The sequence below is a fragment of the Gambusia affinis genome, linkage group LG07 (assembly GCF_019740435.1).
Source record: "Gambusia affinis linkage group LG07, SWU_Gaff_1.0, whole genome shotgun sequence".
Taxonomy (NCBI): domain Eukaryota; kingdom Metazoa; phylum Chordata; class Actinopteri; order Cyprinodontiformes; family Poeciliidae; genus Gambusia; species Gambusia affinis.
The window spans coordinates 27,372,775-27,392,345 of record NC_057874.1 but is presented as its reverse complement, the minus strand read 5'-3'; the positions used below and the strand labels follow the sequence as shown (position 1 = coordinate 27,392,345).

The following is a 19,571-nucleotide window of genomic DNA, read 5'->3' as shown; positions in this document are numbered from 1 at the left end:
ATTTGAACCCAGGACCTTCTTGCTGCAAGGCAGCAGGGATAACATATGAATATGTTTGAAAAGAACTACTATCGTGCAATTTTTTTGCCAAAATTTGCAAAACATGGGTAAGGAACATGAATCAGATACATGTTAAAAATAATTCCTCTATTTCTACTTATCTGAATTTTTCCACTTGAGGCAGAACTTCACTTTCTGATTTCAGCTCCTGACACCCCCCGTCTTTTCACATCTCAATAGGACTCAACTGGAAACTTAAGAAGTAGTTTGGTCTGTGCTGCTGCTGAAATGATAAGAAGTTAATCTGTTGTAATTAATGAATATTTTATTTGTTTTTCATAAAAGTGGGTACACACAGACAGTAGGATCTGCTTCTTTACACATTCTTCTTAATTATTGTAAAATATTTGTATTTTTCTTGATCAGGTCAGGAGCGATAAAAACTCGAAGTCACAGATCGCTGAACAGCAATGATCAGATATCCTTCTCTGATCAATACCCATTAACAAACTGATTAATGGGTATTTTCATTCCATTATCCAGACTGATGCACCACATTTTAACCATTATTATTAAAGAAAAACCATACAAATAAATTTTGGAAACAGTGTTTGGATGTTAGTAACAGATGTTTGTGCACCACAAAAACACAAAATCTTACCAAGAATGTTTCTAGTGTAAATACCTTAGTACACTTGACATAAAAAACAAACTTACCAGCAGTTTTTCAGCAAGATATATAACTTGTTTTAAGTAAATAATTCCTTAATATTCCACTGGCAGATAAATTCACTTATAACAAGACATTGTTCCCAAACTAGGCAAAAAGTTTTTGCCAAGATTTTAAACTCGACTTCTCCAAAAATATTTCTGTCTTGGCTTTTAATTAATATGTGAACATATCTGGTCATCAATTTGTTGCTATGGAGTAAAGAGAAGTTTATTAAAGGTCTTAGATGACGCAGCACTTCTGGAAACATGACTATTAATGCTGTAAAAGGAACCCAGTTCCACCCTTTTCTGGTTCTAATAAATCCCTTTCCTTTATGTCGTTTTCAGTCAGTTTTCACTCCTTCACTCGCCACCTTTCCTCACGCCGGCTTCTCTCATCCATGCTTCTTTGTTTACAACACAGTCTCCCCTCCACAGAGGACATTTTTAACACCCGACTGCATCCAGCCTCAAACAGAACTGGGGGAGCCGAGGGGTGGGCGAGCAGGAAGAGTACAGATGAAGAAGAGACGGGGGAGACGGAGCGATATACGAGGCAGAGGGAGAGATAATGAGGTAGACAAAGGTTGAGAGAAGAAGGTGGATTTGGTATTCTTCCAGGGTGGTACTCTGATGCAGACAGAGACAGACGTTACCTCACACAGCTGCGGCAGTGAGGAGAGAGGGGGACAAAATGTGTGTGTGGGGGTGGGTGAAGCCAGATGGGCAAATTTATATCAAATCCTGGACTGAAGATTTTACTCAAATGTCAAGCTTTTATTATAGAAAAGAAGCAAAGCAGCACAGTGGGTTTGGATGGATGGACGACCAAGGAAAATAAATGGAGATTCTGGATTGGCTGCTATGCAAACACCAGACAATAGTGTGTCAAGCAGCACTGCAGATATTTCAACGTCCCAAGCTGCATTTCCTTGCAAATATTTTGGAAATGCACCACAAAAGAAGAAAAAAAAAAGCATAACTATGCAGGTTGTCAGCAAGTAACTTTTCACATACTGGAGAGAAATCCAATCATGAAGACTCCACTGCAAAATGGAAAAGTCCCGGGTATTTTACATGCTGAGCAATTAAAATTACAAATACAAACTTGATTGTTGCTCTTCTTGTGCAACACCGTCGTCGTGTGACAGACTGCAGCTTGGACAACCCTGCTGTTACCGCAGGGCAAGGAGCTTTAAGAGCGTTATGTAAGGGAACAACACAGCCGGTCTAAGCTGTAAGTGAGACAATCAGCTCAACATTTTTTCCTGTGTGCCGGCGACACAAACTCACATACCACCTCCCTCTGCACAGGTACGTCCTTTAAAGGACAACTACAAGGTGCCTGATTCTGGTTTTTATGCAGTTTCTTGCTCATTTTTGAATACCAATGTGAAGTTTTTTAAGTAGTTTGATACTCTTGCCAATTCTTCCAGTACAGTGTAAAAATGTGTTAGGAAAATAGTGACATCTCTGACAATTAATATGAGGAACAAAATATAAGCAATGGAATAATTTTAAAATGTTACCTTCCTAAAATAATAGCCCAAGAGGTGGAGATTTTAGCAAAAAAAAAAAAAATCATCACTTTCTTTCCAAAATATGTTTTAGGGGGAAAAAACACTTGCGGCAAAAACTGAGTTTGATATTATTTTAAGAAGTTGGTAAAATGCAAATCGGGTATATTCTATTTGTGTTTATTTAATGTGTAATCAGAAAAAAACACAATCTACAGTTGAAAAAAATTAAGAAAGGTGTCAACTTTTGCATTAGTGAATAGTTGTCAAAGTCTCTGTGGAAAAAATGTAAAACCTGACCATCTTATCAGACTTTTCCAGCCTTAGTGAGCCTGTTGCATGTTGGAGTTAGAAAAGGCTGAATGAGTTTGGCTTATTTGGAAAAGTTGAAGAAGAAAGCTTCTCCTGCTTCATGGCGTTGTGATTAGGTTTGGAGTTAAACATTATGCATTTGTTTGCCAGCTGAAGCACAAGACGAGAAACAATCACTTTTAAACATGATTTTAAACATGATTACAAGCCATTCAATCATGGGTATAATTGGTTTTTCACACACAATTTTTCCAGATTGACTTAAACTTTTTTCTTACTTGATAACAGCAGAATGTTCTTCTCTTCTGGTTAGAGACTGAGGGCCACATGGTTTTATTAAATCCTAACAAAAGGACTGAAAAAGAATGTATTATGTGATGAAATTAAAACATATTATGCCAGCCTGGGTTTGTTTTTGCAACATTTGGAAGCATGGATATTTAATAAAGTAAATTTAACAATGCTAAACACTTAATGTGTGATTTGAATTGGACTACATGTGCAAGAAAAAAAACTATCAAATGTTGCACTCAAAAGTGAGGAGTGGAGAAAACGTTTTTAGAGACGTTTCTCTTTTTAAGCCAAAAGTGGTAAAATAAGTTATTTAGAGAAACACCTTTGTTATCTTTTCTTCAGTGAGTTTTGTTGTTTCTTTCTTTTCTAGAAATAAAAAAATCATCAACATGCGAGTTAAAAAACCAACTACAGAATATTAGGTCGTCAAAGTTTTGTTTTACACAACTTTATAATCTGGATAAGAAAAATCCAGATGTGTTCAAGGTAATTTTTAGACGCAGTTTAGCAAAAAAAAATAATACTCAAACTCGACTTACTGGAAACAAAATACTGGTATTTTATTGTCCCAAATGAGACTTCTTCCACCGTGGATTCAGCTGAAGTTCAGCCATAACTGTAAAACCTGACCTGAAGCCTCATAATCCCGGCTGTGCCATTCACCTTAAACTCTAATCCTAAACTAACCCCCTGTAGGCATCAGGACCCACGCAACAGTATCACGCTCTCACGTTTCAGTCCTTTAGAGGACAGTCGGTTCCCATAAAGGTGGAAGCACAAGAGCACACACACCCATGAACACACACACGCACACATAATGCAGGCACGGAAGAGTGGGATTGCCCAAACCGGCTGTTTTTCAGAACAGGGCTAAAGTCAGCTTAGTCCTACTCTGTCTGTCTCCTTTCACAGGGTAACATGCTTAATCCCTGTTTAATCTCGCCCCCAACAGGATTGGCCTCCGCCTATGAGTTCGCTGCAAACTACCGCCGCACACCTGGGTGAAGGGACGCTGACAAATAAAATGGGAGGTAGAGGTGCCAAAATATTCCCTTTGTCTTGGTAAGTCTGCATTTATCGGATTTGTTAGTAATAAACAATGAAATCATTTTACAGAGAAGCCAGATAGATGGGAAAAAACTGCAAAGAAAACTAATAAGGCATCTGCAAAAGTCAAGAAAAGAAAATAATTGATGGGAAGTAAAAACACATCAAGAGCAGAAAGTTTTACTCATCCAAATATGATGCAGTTACTATCATGCAACATGCATCTTTCTTCCTGTGGTAAACCTGGCCAGGGCCGGATCAACAAGCATGTGGGCCCCTGGGCTGGAGCTAGTTTTGGTGCCCTTTCCACTAAGAAGAAAACAATTCTGGTGCAAATTAATAAGTAAGAAATAAATAATCATTTACATAACCCGATATGAATAGATGCATAATAAATTCATAAATTTGCCTAGACAATAACTCCATGATGCTTCCAAGGAAATGTACAATAACTTCAGAAATTTTTAATCACCTGAATATAATAATACAACTCACCTAATTTGGGCCTATTAGCTTTATATAAAGTACAATATTTTCAATAGTAAGTAAATAAAGACCATTGCCCGGCTCTCCAAAAAGTGAAAATAAAAGATTTATGTCAGGGCCCGGGGCCACTGCCCCAGTAAGCTCTTTCCAAAGTCTGGAAACTGACTGAGGGATTTTGTTTTACAACAAAACTGCCACAAATCTGTCTGCAGCAAGTAAAATCTGTCAGAGTTTGACCAAAAATTTGACAATTTTTGACCAGAAATGCAACAAGAACCACCAACTATCTGAAGTACAGTAACAGCTCAGTTCCATGCAGGGCTGCAGTTAGCCATCACAATGAGCCAGCATGAGCAGTCCAGCCACAGAGCTGCCTGCTCACTCCACTGGAATGCAATAACCTGAAAGGCTGTTGATTTCTCTATTGCATGTGAGCCACAGTGTCTGGAAATGCATCATCTTCACTGCTTAAGCTCTGCAGGGTCTGATGCAGAACAACCAACAGTTTGTGATCAGTTGTCAGGCCATATCACAACACCGTTTCCTGTTATTTATATCTGGATATACATAATTTACTCTTCTTTAATCCAGTTAGAGGTAACTTTGAATAAATATGTTCTGATGCCACATATTTGCTGCATTAAAACTCAAATTAAACATTTATTTCCCAAGAGTAGAATGAATAAAAGTCACCTGCTGATCCAGTTTTAGATTACTCTACTCAGATTTTGTGGTGTAAAACCTTTATTACCTCAACTCATGTTTCACACAGAGGAGCCGTCTTGATGTCGCCAGATCAGGCCTTCAGGTTCAGTATGTAAAATCTCTTCATCATTTCAGGTTGTTTCAATTAAATGGTACTTTCTAACCATGAGGGGAAATTAGGTTTAATTCTCTCACAGACTGTTTTAAAGCAGGAAGAAAATATCTCCTGTAGTGGTATGTGTTGCTGAGACTCTGAGGAAGCTTCTGACTGAAGACTTCATCACTTTGTGAACCTACTTCTGACATAGTGACCCCAACATGTTATGTTTCTATGTTTGTAGGAACCAAAAGGACTGCAGGTGAGTGGCAGGTGAATGATTGATTATTAGTTAAATGACAGAAAATTATAAACTTTCAGATCAACAAGGAATCAGGAAACCAGAACAAATACAGCAGAACTCAAAAGAAAACGACAGAAACTTAAACACAAACCCAACATTTATACAGTTATTGAAATGTTATGAATTGATAGAGTACAACATTTGAGCATTTATGTACAAACAATATTCAAACTGATTTGTAAAGAGAAAAAGTAAATACAACATAAAAGGAATTGAAATAAAAATAAATTAAAAAAATTAATACCTGCAGATGATGCATTTCTATTTAAGGCATCAGTTTATGAAAGAATATTTACAGTTCAATAAAACAAAAATCTAGATCTAAATCTTTTCTAAAATAACATTTTAAATTACTATAATTAAGCGATATGATGTTGAGTAAGCTGATGTGTTGTTGTGTAATGTTTCTTTAGTTTTATTTTGAAAATAAAAGCCACATATGAGCTTGTACATCTTTCTGCTCTTTTTCATTTATGATTTCATTTAGTTGTTATTCATATTTTTATTGAGGGAATGAAATATTAAACACCATTTGGGGGAACTTAGTGCAAAAAGAGAGGCACCAGAACCAGAGTGCAACTGAAAATCACAATCAATCAAGATTCAAACATAAAGAACTTCAAAAATGGGATAACAGGAAACATAAATAAAACCAACACAGAGCCAGAGGTTTCAAAATAAAACAAGAACTATAAATAAAGCCATAACTAAAGATGGAGTAGAATATAAATAAAGTGATAAACTGGAAGCATCAGGATTCTTAAAAGTAAGGAAACGTGAAAATCTCAAAGTAAAGCAACCAAAATTCCTGAAATCCTTAAAGAAACAGACTCAATATGATGCTTCAGGTCACACATTGATCAGCTGAATTTCTTTTCCTGGACTAAAACTCTGAGATATTTCCAGCAGTAAAAATCTAACCTTCTTTCCCCACTACCTGTGATTTTATTTTTCCTGAATGAGGACAGCAAACATCAGAGCCATCTGGACAGTTCAGGGCTTCAAAGAGAAGGAAGCCAAGGGTTTCACACCACATTAAATGTGGAGAGTTATAAGAAGTGAAAGCTGGCTGAAGGACTGCGTAATGCTTTGGCTTTTTCTGAGCCGCTCTGATGGTGTAATGGCCCTGCAGCAGGAGGCAGATGACTGCAAATCACACTGTGATTTCAGTGTCAAATACAGACAGTCTAACGTTTCTGTTTTCACTCTCTTCATCCTTCCATCTTTAGTTTATCGAGGTTACGTCACAGTTTGAGTCTGCATAACTTTCTGTCTGCTTTTCTGGTTTTTATTGTGCATTTGTCTATTTAAAAAAAAAAAAACTTGTGATAGAAGTATAAAATCACACACATGGGAAAGGAAAGCAAAAGACACATAATTTTAACTTGCTCAAAACGGAGTAGGAAGAAGTAAGAAACTTATGAACTCCTAAATTATGCATGTTAAATTTAAGATGCAAACACATCTGATGCTGCTGCAGCTACATAAATGAACTTTTTTGGGAGACAGTTATTGACTCAGCCTGCTATTTTAACATTCAGACTACCGACAAACTGAACAGTGAAAATTTAAAATTACCTTTAAAATTCTGCTAATAGAGAGTCCATCCTTGTTGAACTCATTTTGTATATCACTACTATTCTGTTCAGTAGTTTTTCTCTTTTATTTTTATCGTTCTTATATCCTCGGTTGACTTTGTGGCTTCTCTTTCCTTGATTCATTTTATACTTAATAACTGACTTACTCACAACCTACACTGAGTGTACTCTGTTGTTTACCCAGCTCATCATTTGTTTACTGATGCAATGTCATCAGGTCCCGGTTTGAATATGCTTCATCTTTGCATGTTGCTAAAGTTGTGTTTTTGCTCGTCGACATGCCGGCATCATCCTGTTTTCCTCAGTTTAGGATCTAACCTTGTGACAGACTTACATAAAAATATGTCTGCATAAAAACTGAACCTGGGAGTCAGAGTCCTTCAACTTTTAGACATATCCCTCCTCCAACACATTAAGCAATCAATTAACTTTGTTTGTGTTGCACGTTTCAATAAACATGCAACACAATAACAAATATGACATTGTGCTGATTGCCATCATCAAAATCATCAATGCACATCAAATATGTTGGTCAATGTTCCATTTATTATGGTTCAAAAGCAACTCGAAACATTTGGGTTTTTAGTCTGGATTTAAAGGAGCTCAGTGTTTCAGCTGTTTTGCAGTTTTCTGGACGTTTGTTCCAGATTTATGGTGGATAGAAGCTGAATGCTGATTTTCCATGTTTAGTTCTGGTTCTGGAGATGCAGAGCAGAACCAGAACCAGAAGACCTGAGTGGTCTGGAAGGTTGGTGCCAAGTTGTTCAGTAATTTGTAAACTACCAACAGTTTCATATTTGCAAGTCTTGCCAGAAAATCACAAAGTCATGAATGTTTGACTTTATTCCTAACATTGAAACATACAAGATGCACTAATTACATTTGTCCTCTGGATTCATGTAGTTTGGGGCCTTGAATCAACTTAGCAATCTTTTCAAAAATTAACCTAATTGAAGAACTGTAATGTATCTAAAGCTGTATACCGTTGGATCAGTTCTCATGTGTTGTTTTTTGTTTTTTCTTATCAATCATTAAAGCTAAAGATAAAATAGTAGATGTTGCAATAATGTTTCAGGTTTGGTTATAGAGTTACAGAATTGGAAAAAAAGAAGAAGCTGTGTGTTGTTTTGTCTCGTACTCAACCTGACCCTCATGGATTGCTTTTCATCTCCTCTCCAGCTTTGCCCTGCTTCTTTTTTTATGCACAGCCTTTTTCAGGCATCTGAACAGACAGCGATGAACAGATACTCTCGCTCTGAGAGAGCAACTACTCAACCCAGTGATTCAGCCACTCCAGTCTTCAAAGGAAGGGTGTGATAAAGAGTCAAAGAAAGAGGCACACAAAGAATGACCACACCTGGGTGTCCGATCGGTGACTCAGCCCCTTCAGACGGTAAATTGACTCATAGCCAGCTCGATTATCTGTCTGAGCCTGCAGCCTGTGCTGAGGCCTTCCAACTTCAACGCACACAAAGAGCTTTTCCCCCTGGGTTTGGACCACCTCACAATCAGCAATAGTTCTGCAGAAAAGGATTTACTCGCTGATTTCTTCTATTTTTGTGTCTGACCATCAAACTAAGTTTAATTTTAGACAAAAATAACCAGACGAAATACAATTCTCAAACAATAATTTTGTAAAAGAGAAAAAAATAGCCGTTAAAATCTTTGTAATAACTGGTGAAACCCCTGGTAGCAACAATTGGCATTAAGTGTTTGTGATTAGGCTTTTCTCATCACGTTTCCATAAGCCTTAAAGTTGCACAACTTGAAATTATGAAAATAATTTTGGTTTTGAAAAAACTGATGTTTTCCAATAAAACGTTCTAGAGTTAGTATGAGATGATTTCACTGCCACAACAAAGTAAATGTATCTAGCAGAACTGCAATGGAAATAATTTTTCTGCATCACACAATTCACATGATCAGCAACCTGATGTTACTACTGCCGGAAATGCTGAAGAAGACAACAGGAAGTAATCTTCTCTGTGGTTTGTAGTTTTTTACATTTTGGGCAAAGTGCAGCTGGCTCCACCAGAGCTCTCACAGCATCGCACAGCTCATAAAAAGTTGTGTGTCATTCCAACGTGTTGAATTCCTCGTTATTCTGTAAAATCGCGATCACGATTTCCCCAAAACCCAAAGAGGTGGGACTTGTCTCTCCATGCCTGAATAAGACCCTGAGGCCTAAAAATTTACAACACAATCAATAAACAAAAAGCATTATATTGCAGAGGAAAAATGAAGAGAAGCAATGAACTAAGATTAAAATCTTAGTTATATTTTCACCACTACGGTTTGTATATTTTTTTTCCTCAATAAATAAAATGATCTTTCTTTCAGCTTTTTATGTGTTTGTTTTCTGTCTTTAAAATTTGATTATCTGAAACATCAATGAGTGACAGCTCACAAAAACAGAAAAAACCTGCAAGGATGGAAATACTTTTTCATAGAGGAGGTTTCTAATAAACACCCAGTATATCTGCTGAAACTATACTATTCTGCAAAAAAAATATCTTTCCAACTTTTTCTACAGAGTAGTCGTTATTTTGGGGAAAGTTTTACAAACCCACTGGTACTTCTTTAGCACAGACAAAACTCCCTGTATCTGCAAACAACAACTGCAAATGATTTTGTTGTATTTTAAAATCATTAGAGGTGAGACGAAGCAGGCTGATCATTTAGCATTCTGGGAAAAAGCATCGCTGAGAACCTGTCGTGTCATTACCCATCTCCACCCTTCTTTAGAAGGCTCAGTGAAGGCTTTATTTGTTTAACAGGTTTTAAAAAGCTCTATGGCAGATCAAAAGAGGACAAGAAGCATCATGAAACTGACTTACAGGGTCTTCACTGGGCGATTAAAACTGACCCAAATGTTATCGCAGTTTAATGGAGCTCAAACCAGTCCTGACAGACAAAACCCAGATTATTAGACTCAAGGACAAAAAGTCAATGATGTTTCCAACTTAACAATAAAACACTGTATTTTATATATCAAAGCAATTTTTTTAATTTCATCATGCTTTGCTTATATATAGTAAAGGATTTACAAAGACACAAAAATATTTAAATTTTAAAGCTAAAAGTTTTTCATGTTTTCTGGTGTATTCCTCTAATTTACTAATCCCCTTTTAAACAAACACTTTACCTGGAGGTATTTACATTTTTTAAAAAATAATATACACCCAACACACTCCCCAGAATCTATGATTTACACCAGTCAAACTTACGAGTTCAATAACTAAAAGCCAAAACAAAATTTGCTCAGATTGCAGGAATGACGCGGGTGTCCACCAGAGGGCGGCAAAGACGACTTTTCATCCTCTCAAATTATCAAGTTGACTGGTTTTCCATTATCATTTAATTACTTCATTTAGTTTCATAAGCGGACAAAAGGATTTCATTCTTGCGGCGGTAATTATGGCATGTCTGACACTTGGCTAGTTTATTCTCTCAATGCACAACCATAACCTGTTTATATAACTTGAATTCTTCCAAAGTGATCTTTTTTTTTAATAATTAGTGTTTTTTTAAAATCAGCCAATTTGCTCTAGAACTGCTGTAATCTCTTACATGGTTTAATTTTTAGTTGCATCATTAGTTGCTAAGCTTACACACCCATGGTATTTTCAGCCAACTGTAACACGTATTGGGCCTACTCCTTTTTTCCTCGACACAGTGAACATTCAGTATTCGCACAGAGTATTTTTGGAGATTTTTTTTTCTTCCCCTGTCTGCACGATTAAGGCTTTGGGGCATCCAGCTGGGCTGTAAAGCCACTTTAACATGCAGCTATAAACTCCTGCAGACCTAATTAGGAAGCTGAGTCAGATGAAACATACTGGTAGAGTCGGGTCTCATTGGTCCCAGTAGCCTGTCAATCATAGAAGTGATCTAACGCTGTCTGGCTCTGGGAAACAGCTGCAATATCTGAAACATCTGAAGTACATTTAGTATAAAGAATATCTCAAAGGTTGTTTGCGATTTGTGTAATTTCACCTGGACATTTAGTCATTTACAGTTTTAGATACATTACAGTTCTACAACAAATTTTTGAAATTTATTGAAAGTGGGTTTTTTGTGTTAATTAACTTTAGTGAAACAAAAGGGTTGAAATTATGACTTTCTTCCAAAGAAAATGTCTTAACTAAGCTAGAGGAAATCAGTGCATGCCTTATGAAGAGTACTATGTACAATTAGGTTTACACTGATGCATTATGGGAAAAAATGTTGAGGCGTATAATCCATAAAACACAAGTCTGATGACTTGGACGTAAATCTGCAGCAGAAACTACTGCGTCACAAAGTAAAAACCTGGCATTTGAAACATTTCCTAAACTAAACTGAAGTTTTTCTGAATTTTAAATATCTGCAGTTTCAACACAAAATAAAAATTAAACAAAACAAAGAAAAATGCTGTTGTAATGCAACAACAAACAACCTTTTGGTTTGTCTTTCTGCGTATGCACAGTGACCATGGATAGTAATCAGTGGTTTTTCTAAGGCAAAGCTTTATGTGCTTGACTTTTAGGAGGAAGAAATAAAAGTAGTGGCAGACTAATGTATTTAGCCTGAAAACCACTAAATGAGGATGAAATTGCTAAGAAAAATGACCTCAATTTCCTTTGGGACTTCCAGATCCAGACTGATAAACAGGCAATGGCTAACCAGCAAAACATTGCGGCGATGGTTTAATGGAAAAGAGGGCAGTAAAGTCAGACATAACGATCCTCAGCAACAGCAGCATCACAAAAAGAAATATGACAAGTTCCAAAAATAGCAGGAAGAATTAAAAAAATTGCAGAAAGTCATGGTGAAGATCTCAAGGAACTGTTGGAAACATCTCTGACGTTCTGCTCCATATATCTGCAGAAGATTGCAGGCTGCAGATCCGTAACGTCTTGATCCCTCACATCCTAAAGCTTCTCTTTGGAGTGCGTTGAAGTTTCTTGTCCAAGAAACCAGGCTGGCATGATTTGAACTTGGTAACACGGTCAGAACCGTCCCAGTAACACCATTACACCCACACCAGGAATCTGACTCATTTTCATTTAATAACAATTTTAAAAATATTGAAACATTTAATGTGAATTGAAAGTAAAAATTTACTTTGAACTGTTATACAAAACAGACTTTCTCTTAAAAAATACATATAACCACATTTATTTCCACTAAAAATGGTTTAATTTACACACTGAAAACAGGTGATCCAACTTTAAAAAATATTTTGCTACAAGTAATCAAATTCAGTTCATCCAAGTAAAAACATTAAGTTTTCATATTAAACAAATGTAAATAAAGTAAGTGATGAGTTTAATTTGATTACATGTAACAATTTAGTGAATTTGTGTATTTTAGTTGCAGGTCCATTCTCTTTTTTCAGTGCATATTTAGAGCATTAGTGGTCAGCAACTTAAAAGACAGTTGCCCAACTTAAACCTCAGACATTTAGTTGTTGAAGTGAGATGTTAGATTGTCAGAACTGTGTTCAGGTCTTTGGAGTCTGGTTAGGGTTCAAAGAGATCTCAAAAGAACTTGAAACAAGGGATTTCTACAAAGTGAAAAATAAGTGGAGGACATTCAAAACAACCACCATGATGCTCAGGTCTGGTCATCCAAGCAGGTTCACCCTGTAAGCAGAAGGCAAGATGCTAAAAGAAGAATTCAAAACCCTAAATCGTTCCCAGAAGTTGTTGCTCTTGTTGAGCTGAACTTGACAGAAATGAGACTATTAGGTTTCTGTAGCTTTCTTTCCAGATAGAAATTTGTTGCTTTCATAAGCTAAACAAGGCTTAATTTTTGCCATTTACCTCTACCAGAATCATTTTGACATTAATAATGTGCATATTAATAAATAGACAATGATGTGTGATCATTTTTAATAAAAAGATGAATATTTATTGGCATATTTTTCACCCTGCACGGCTTCTTGTAACACCTGAATAGACTATGATGTCCAAAACAGAGTTTACAAAATTCAAATATAACGTTTTAGCACATTTGATTGTGTTACATAACTTTTAGTCAAAGTTAGGGAATTAATTGTGATTACAGTTGAATAGCTAAAGCATCAATTGTCAGTTGTTGAACATTAGTGTGGTTTAGTATTAGCATGCACCAAGTCCTTGCGTCATTCCTTGTGGTCTCATAATTAAAATAATGCAGAAATTAAATAATCTGGAAGGATGTGTGATCCCTACGGCGGTTGGAGGGAAGGGAGCTGACAAAGAAATAAATCTTGGACTTGTCTTTCACTGTCAGTTTCTCACTGTGGAATTTATGATGCGCCAACAAGGAGAGTGGAAATTGGACGTGAGAGACAGACGGACAGACAGAGAAAGAGAGCAAAATAGACGGAGAGGAGGGAGGGAGAGACAGAAATCCCCAGAGACGAGAGAGGGGGAAGAGGAGAGAGACGCAGCCAGGACCAGACATGAGTCCCTCGGTGCTTTAGTCGCCGGTCGCTCGGCGGAACTCACGGATTCGCTGATTTCATTTCCAGCGGACAATGAAACTAACTCAAGTAGATTTGAACAACGTTTAGCGGGGGAGCAGACACTTCCATAGCCCGCCGAAAGACTGACACATTCAAATCGATAGATAGTTAGATTTCGGAGGAAGAGGAGGAGAAAGCAGAGAGGGGAGGAGGAGAGAACCGAGACGAAGGGAGGACGGACGGACGGGAGAGGAAGGAGAGGAGAGGAGTCTGGAGAGAGCGCAGAGACAAGAGGAGAAATTTCAGGGGGGTAATTTAGTCTTATTTTGGGTCTCCTCTCCTTCTTCCAGCCTTCTCCACCCCCTGCTTTTAATTGTTTCATCTCTTGGAGCATTTATGTCTGCTTTTGGGAGGCGTTAGATGTTGAACTTGATGGGTGTTTTAAACGCCACCGCCCCCAATGTCTCCTGTACTTGCAACTGTAAGCCCTACACCTCCATCCAGAACATGGAAATCAGTAAGTAACATTTATTGTACTTTTTCTAAATCTGCTGACTCCTTTTCCCAATGTTTTCAACTGTGTGTGAAGACTGTGATGATGCATATATGACTTTTGGCTCTGTTTGAAACACCCCATTCATTCTCGGGTTACCCTGACTTACGTTTCCTTTAGAAATACGCGAAATTCACTTTCTCGTTTGAAATTTACTCCTGTAATATTTTCAGTTTATTTTACCTTTTAACGACTTCCTGTCAACTTTACTTTTAGCGCCGCTCATAAAAACTGCAAGGAATCATTAAAAGCTCCTCTAATGAACCATTTTCCCTGCAGATGGTTCATAAGAATTGATTTTGAACTTGAACTAACGTCGCAAGCTTCCTATCGTGTCTGCAGAGTCAAACTGATACTGAAAGGAAACAGAAAAGATTGCAGTCTGCCTTTTCTCCCTCTTAATGGTCAGGATATGAGATGAAGCTTGTCGAAACTCTCATGATTTCGCCTTTGAGGACACTGCAAGTAGCAAATAAAAACAGAGGAAAAGGTGTGTTTTCCCTGTGGAAAAGAAGAAGAAGAGGGTGTTTGAAGTTTGCTCGTCGCTTCGTCATTCCGGTGAAGCCAGACGTCTGTCTAGCCGTCTGCCTGCGCGTGCGCGCGTGCGCGCAGTTTGTGTGCGTGTGGTCGTATCCGGGAAATCCCTGCGTGTGTGCGTGCGTGTGTGTATTATGTTGTGTTTACATCTGTTACATCTGTGAGATTTTTGTTTGTTTCTTTTTGTTTGAAGCGGTAAGATGCTGTGACCCTCCATTCCCCACTGCTGGTTGTGAATTCACTTGTGATACTTTGAGGTCTGTTCTAGATGAAAAGACGGATGTGTGTGTGCGGGTGTGTGTGTGCGTGTGTGTGTTGGTGTGTGGGGAAGGGGGCGTGTGTGTGTGTGTGTGTTTCTATGTTAGTGAGTCCAGCTGAGGTCACCAACAGTTCTGACTCAGACTCTGTTCAGCTCTTTGGGCAAGAAAGCAGAATGCAGTCAGTGATATTTCACTGAATAATAAAATAATAACTTGTTTGGGCTGGAACTGAGAAACATCTCTGCTGATTTATAGTTTTGTCTGCAGCGATGGGCTCTTGTTTTCTTTTCCTTAGACTCCTCTTCTACATTTTAAATTCATATTATGGGATGTACCTCAAGGCAAACAAAGAAACATGATCTTCAAAATGTTTTCTGCAGCTTTTAAAGCAACAGGAAAAAAAGAAATAATACAAAGTCACAGAAGTGAGGATGGGGATTTTCGCAGATTAATCTTCTTACAGTCTGAACAACTGAGTTATGGACTTATTGTTTCAGGTCCAAATTCTTGCAATGGAAAGTAGAACTGAAGCAGTTTTTTATTTTATAATCTGGATGGTTTTTATATACAGTATATATATATAAATGAAATATTCTGTTATTTCTAACTTATTCTGACTGCAGTCATTTATTATTTTCATCTTGAAGTTTTCCTGTTTTTCTTGCAGTCATATGATGCCAAATAAATCATTGAAGGATGCTGTCAGTTTTAGCAAACCTACTTTTAAAATTGCTGTTCATTTCGCCTACAGTCTGTTTAGAAGCTTCTGGATTGGTTGAAGGTATATTTAAGGTCTTTTTTTATAAGACTTTCCACTTTGAAAATGGGAAGGAAAGAAATTTCAGACACTGTGAGTAATGGGTTTAGCCAATCATGTGTGAGAAGGGTTCATGCTGGTGTCATCCGTCATTTATTTCTCATGCAGTCTGTCTGACAGGACATTAGTCCCAAGTGGGTGCTTGCTGAATTTTGGCATACTGGCTAAAATACAAAATGATTGTGCTGCGTTCCCATTTCAGGATGGAAATGTGTGCAGAAGCAAGTCCTTCTGACACAAGATGTTGTCATTGGACTCTCTGGTTTATTGGGCAATATATTCAAAATAACACATATAATAATTTGAGTGATCTGAAAGGAAACTGTAACTTTAATTTTGCTTCCAAAGATCTTGCGTTGACATTAAATTGGTGGTATTTCTGGGTTGTTTGAGACCCATCCCTTGAGCGTTTTGAAGGTTTTGGAGTTGCTGTTTTTTGCAGGCATGGTTATAACAATAAAAAAAGACAACCAAGCAACTTGTGATTAAATGCCTTGCCCAGCGGCACGTTGAATTGAGGCAGCAGGAAGCTGGAGTCGAAATTACAGTGGATTCCTGGTAATCGCTAAAAATGCACACTTTTAAATGTTCAAATATGCCTTCATGTGTATTTTTGTGCTCGGTGTAAACCATCTTAACATAACTGCAGAAGCTCTTGGTTTTACAGCCAATCAGTGGCAAGGAAAATAAATACCGCTCTGCAGATGGCCAACTACTAACCACTTCCAAAGCTGCATTGTCTTTTGAATATTTTAGGTACAAAATGTGAATGGGGGGATTTCCTGCATTTGACAGAAAATCAGCTAATAGGTGAATTCACAAATAATGAGCCATGAATAATATCCTTTCCTCTGAGCCAGCCGCGTGAAAATACAAAATAAGTAAAAGCTTGAATCCTCACGCTTCACCTGAATGAGACTGTTTGGACATTTCTTTGGTGTGGCCTGCTTTAGACAGTATCTGAATGTATGCATGTTGTTTTGTTGTACTAAAGAGAAATATATGCACATGCAGAGAGGCCTGTCACTAAAGCAATAGATCAATTAATCACATAATAAATTAAAATGAGCCTAATAATTTCCAGTTGGTATAGTTGTTAAAGAGATACTCCACTTTAATACAGTTGAAAAACACTGCAAACATTTGACATCCAGTACAAAGTAGTTAGTTTGCACTGCCTGCCACTTTTGCCTGTTTTTCCTGCCCAATCTGAATGAGTAATATTTTTTAAAATGCAGTTTTTGGTTTCAGAGACTTCATTATCCATTTTAGTTAGTATTGTTTTGTTTTTTGTTTTGGATATTTCAAGTATTTTCCAGTTCCAGTGTTAAACACTCTTTATAACTCAAGGTTTTTTTTAGTATGAATACCTGGATTAATATATCGTTATCAACATTATATTAGTTGAAAAAAGTCTCAAAATGACAATATTATTGCTTACTGCAATAATTTCTGGGGCAATTTTGTCATCCAGAAAAATGTATGTTGACAGGCCTACATGCAGATCCTCTCCTGAACGAGACTTTGGATCATCTGTGCAGTGAACTGACATCGATAGAGTGACAGTTTGATACGAATACATGAACAATTACGCATCTGTGTGTAGCACTTTGGAAGTAAATGCTCATGCTTCTTGCTACTTCATTTTGTAAACTGTTGTGCAGATTTCTGCCCACCCTAGCTTGACGCTGTAGATTATGTTTTCAGTTTTGTGAACCTCATAATCTCCCCTCCTCCTGCTGCTTGGATCTCATTTGAAAGAATTTTAAAAAGCACACATTTTGTTTCATGCTCATCCAAGCTGTCTAACTGTGAGTCACGTAAGATTTTCTACATGCAAAATGAAAAGGATGTATACTTCACAAACACAAAGACTTTTGACTAAAGCTGCATCAGAGTGTATCTATTTCAATCTTGTATCAGATTGCTGCCTGGACTTGTAACAGTAAGACGAGATAAGAATGCAGATAGACACAAACACGCAATTCCTCTGTCTGAAAACAGACGTGATGTTTAGTCTGGAGGACAGAAGGAGGGAAACAGATAAACCAAAGAAGGAGAGCAGAGCAGGCTGGAGAAGCGTGAGGGAGAAATGTGTCGTAACTTTGGAAAGAACGAACCGGGTAAAAAAGAGAGAGACTGAGAAGCCGAAAGAGACATTCTGCTGAGCTGAAAATCGTGTAGGAGTTGACAGACTGAAACTAATGATGCACTGGCCTTTATTATAAAAACAAGATTATTTTTAAGCTGCTGCAGATGTACTGGGCAGCATGAACTGGAGTGTGACAGGAGAGATGAAAGACACAGCAGAGCAAGTAAAACACGGGCTAATCCACATTTTACACATGAGATGTGGTGATCAAAGCCGGGACAGGATAGAAACAGGAGGGGCTTCCTAAAAGTCTGACCCGAGATGATCTTAAAAACAGATCTGGAAGAAAGCGCCCATCTGAGAACAAACATGTGATCCAATGTGTTGTTGCAGGTATTTAAAATGTCTTAAAGGCTCAATCCTTCCATCTTAAGAAAGTTACTCAGAAATATACATGATAAATGAGAAATTTAGTGTCTATTTTTGAGGGACAAGAGCACTAATCTCTGCTGCTTTTAACCGCTCTGCTAATGTCTATCGCTGGTCCCACTGGTCCCAGACCCAGCAATGCTTTTAAGAACCTGATATAACTAAAGCAAGTGCTACGTTCGCATTGACATCTGACCAATCCTCTCTACTAGGGATGCTTGTACAAAGGAAGGGACATATTTGGGGAATTTTATGGTATTTTCTTTGTGTTTTGCAGACGACATACTTCAGTTGGAGTTGATATGGGCAAATGCAAAACACCACACACACACTGACATATCTACTCATGAACATTTACATGGTGAATTCAGAGTAAACAATCATGGCCAACAAGGAAGAAGCCATGGCGATGGTTTGTGGACGATCTTTAGTAGAGAAAAAACACGTCCACTGGACATTTTAGCCCATCATGGCAGTTTTGTCTTCAATGTTTTGGATTTCTCCCTGTTTCCATCAGCTCGCTTTCTGATTGGCTGCACATCACATTCAATGGTCTGCAAGCTTGTTTGTCCTTGAGGGACACTCCAACGTGCCAAAGCAATCTAAGAGAGACACAACGATTGTAGTTTTCTGACTCATCGCGGATTACCAGTCTTTAAAAAGCCTGACCTGCCGATTCTAATTTTGGCCCATAGCGATTTTTTTTTTTTTGTCTGAAATGTTGTTCAATAAAGCAAGAAAGTTTCTGAGTTGGCAGCAGTGAGGTGAGTGTTGTTCCGTTGTTCCTCAGGGAACACCCCACACGTCCAGACGTTGATTTGAGGTGGTTGCAGTCCCGATGTGTTTCCAAGCAGACTCTATCACTCTTTACCCACCACACACAACAACAATATTATCTTTAATAAGATTATCTTTAATCTGATCAAGATTATCAGAGGTTCCTTAAGATTATTGGAAAGGAAAGATCAGGTCAAAAATTGTTTTGTGAACCAGGCTTAAGCCAAAAACAATTTGCCAGTCCCGTCTGATCAGGTTTATTTTGAGATGGAGATCCCGGAAAAACCCGGAACTCTCTCAAAGACCATACATCCCTTCTGACGTCCAAACCAATTGAGTCAGTTTATAAAAAAAAAAATCTGAAGTGGATAGATGAGCAGCTTTATGCATAAAACACAATCAACAGAGAACTCCTGCAGCACAGACATATCACTAAGCACATAAAAATTTAAATCATTATCATCTCGAGGAAATGTGGTGAAACCTGTTGTTGTATTTACCCGTCAACCTATGCTGTACAAGTCCAACAGTCAACAGGTGAATAAAGTTAGCCGTTCTGATGGATAACACATGTGTACTTCAGGAATGACTGCAGCATTCCC

General features: G+C 37.7%; 1 protein-coding gene across 1 annotated transcript in view; it reads left to right on the top strand.

Moving 5' to 3' along the window:
- Positions 1 to 13,502: 13,502 nt before the first annotated feature.
- Positions 13,503 to 19,571, top strand: part of pmepa1 (prostate transmembrane protein, androgen induced 1) — a 36,353-nt gene continuing 30,284 nt past the window's right edge. The window contains exon 1 of the mRNA XM_044122405.1: positions 13,503 to 14,021. Coding sequence (XP_043978340.1) covers positions 13,925 to 14,021 — 97 coding nt within the window. The 5' untranslated portion in view covers positions 13,503 to 13,924. The remainder of the gene's footprint in view (positions 14,022 to 19,571) is intronic.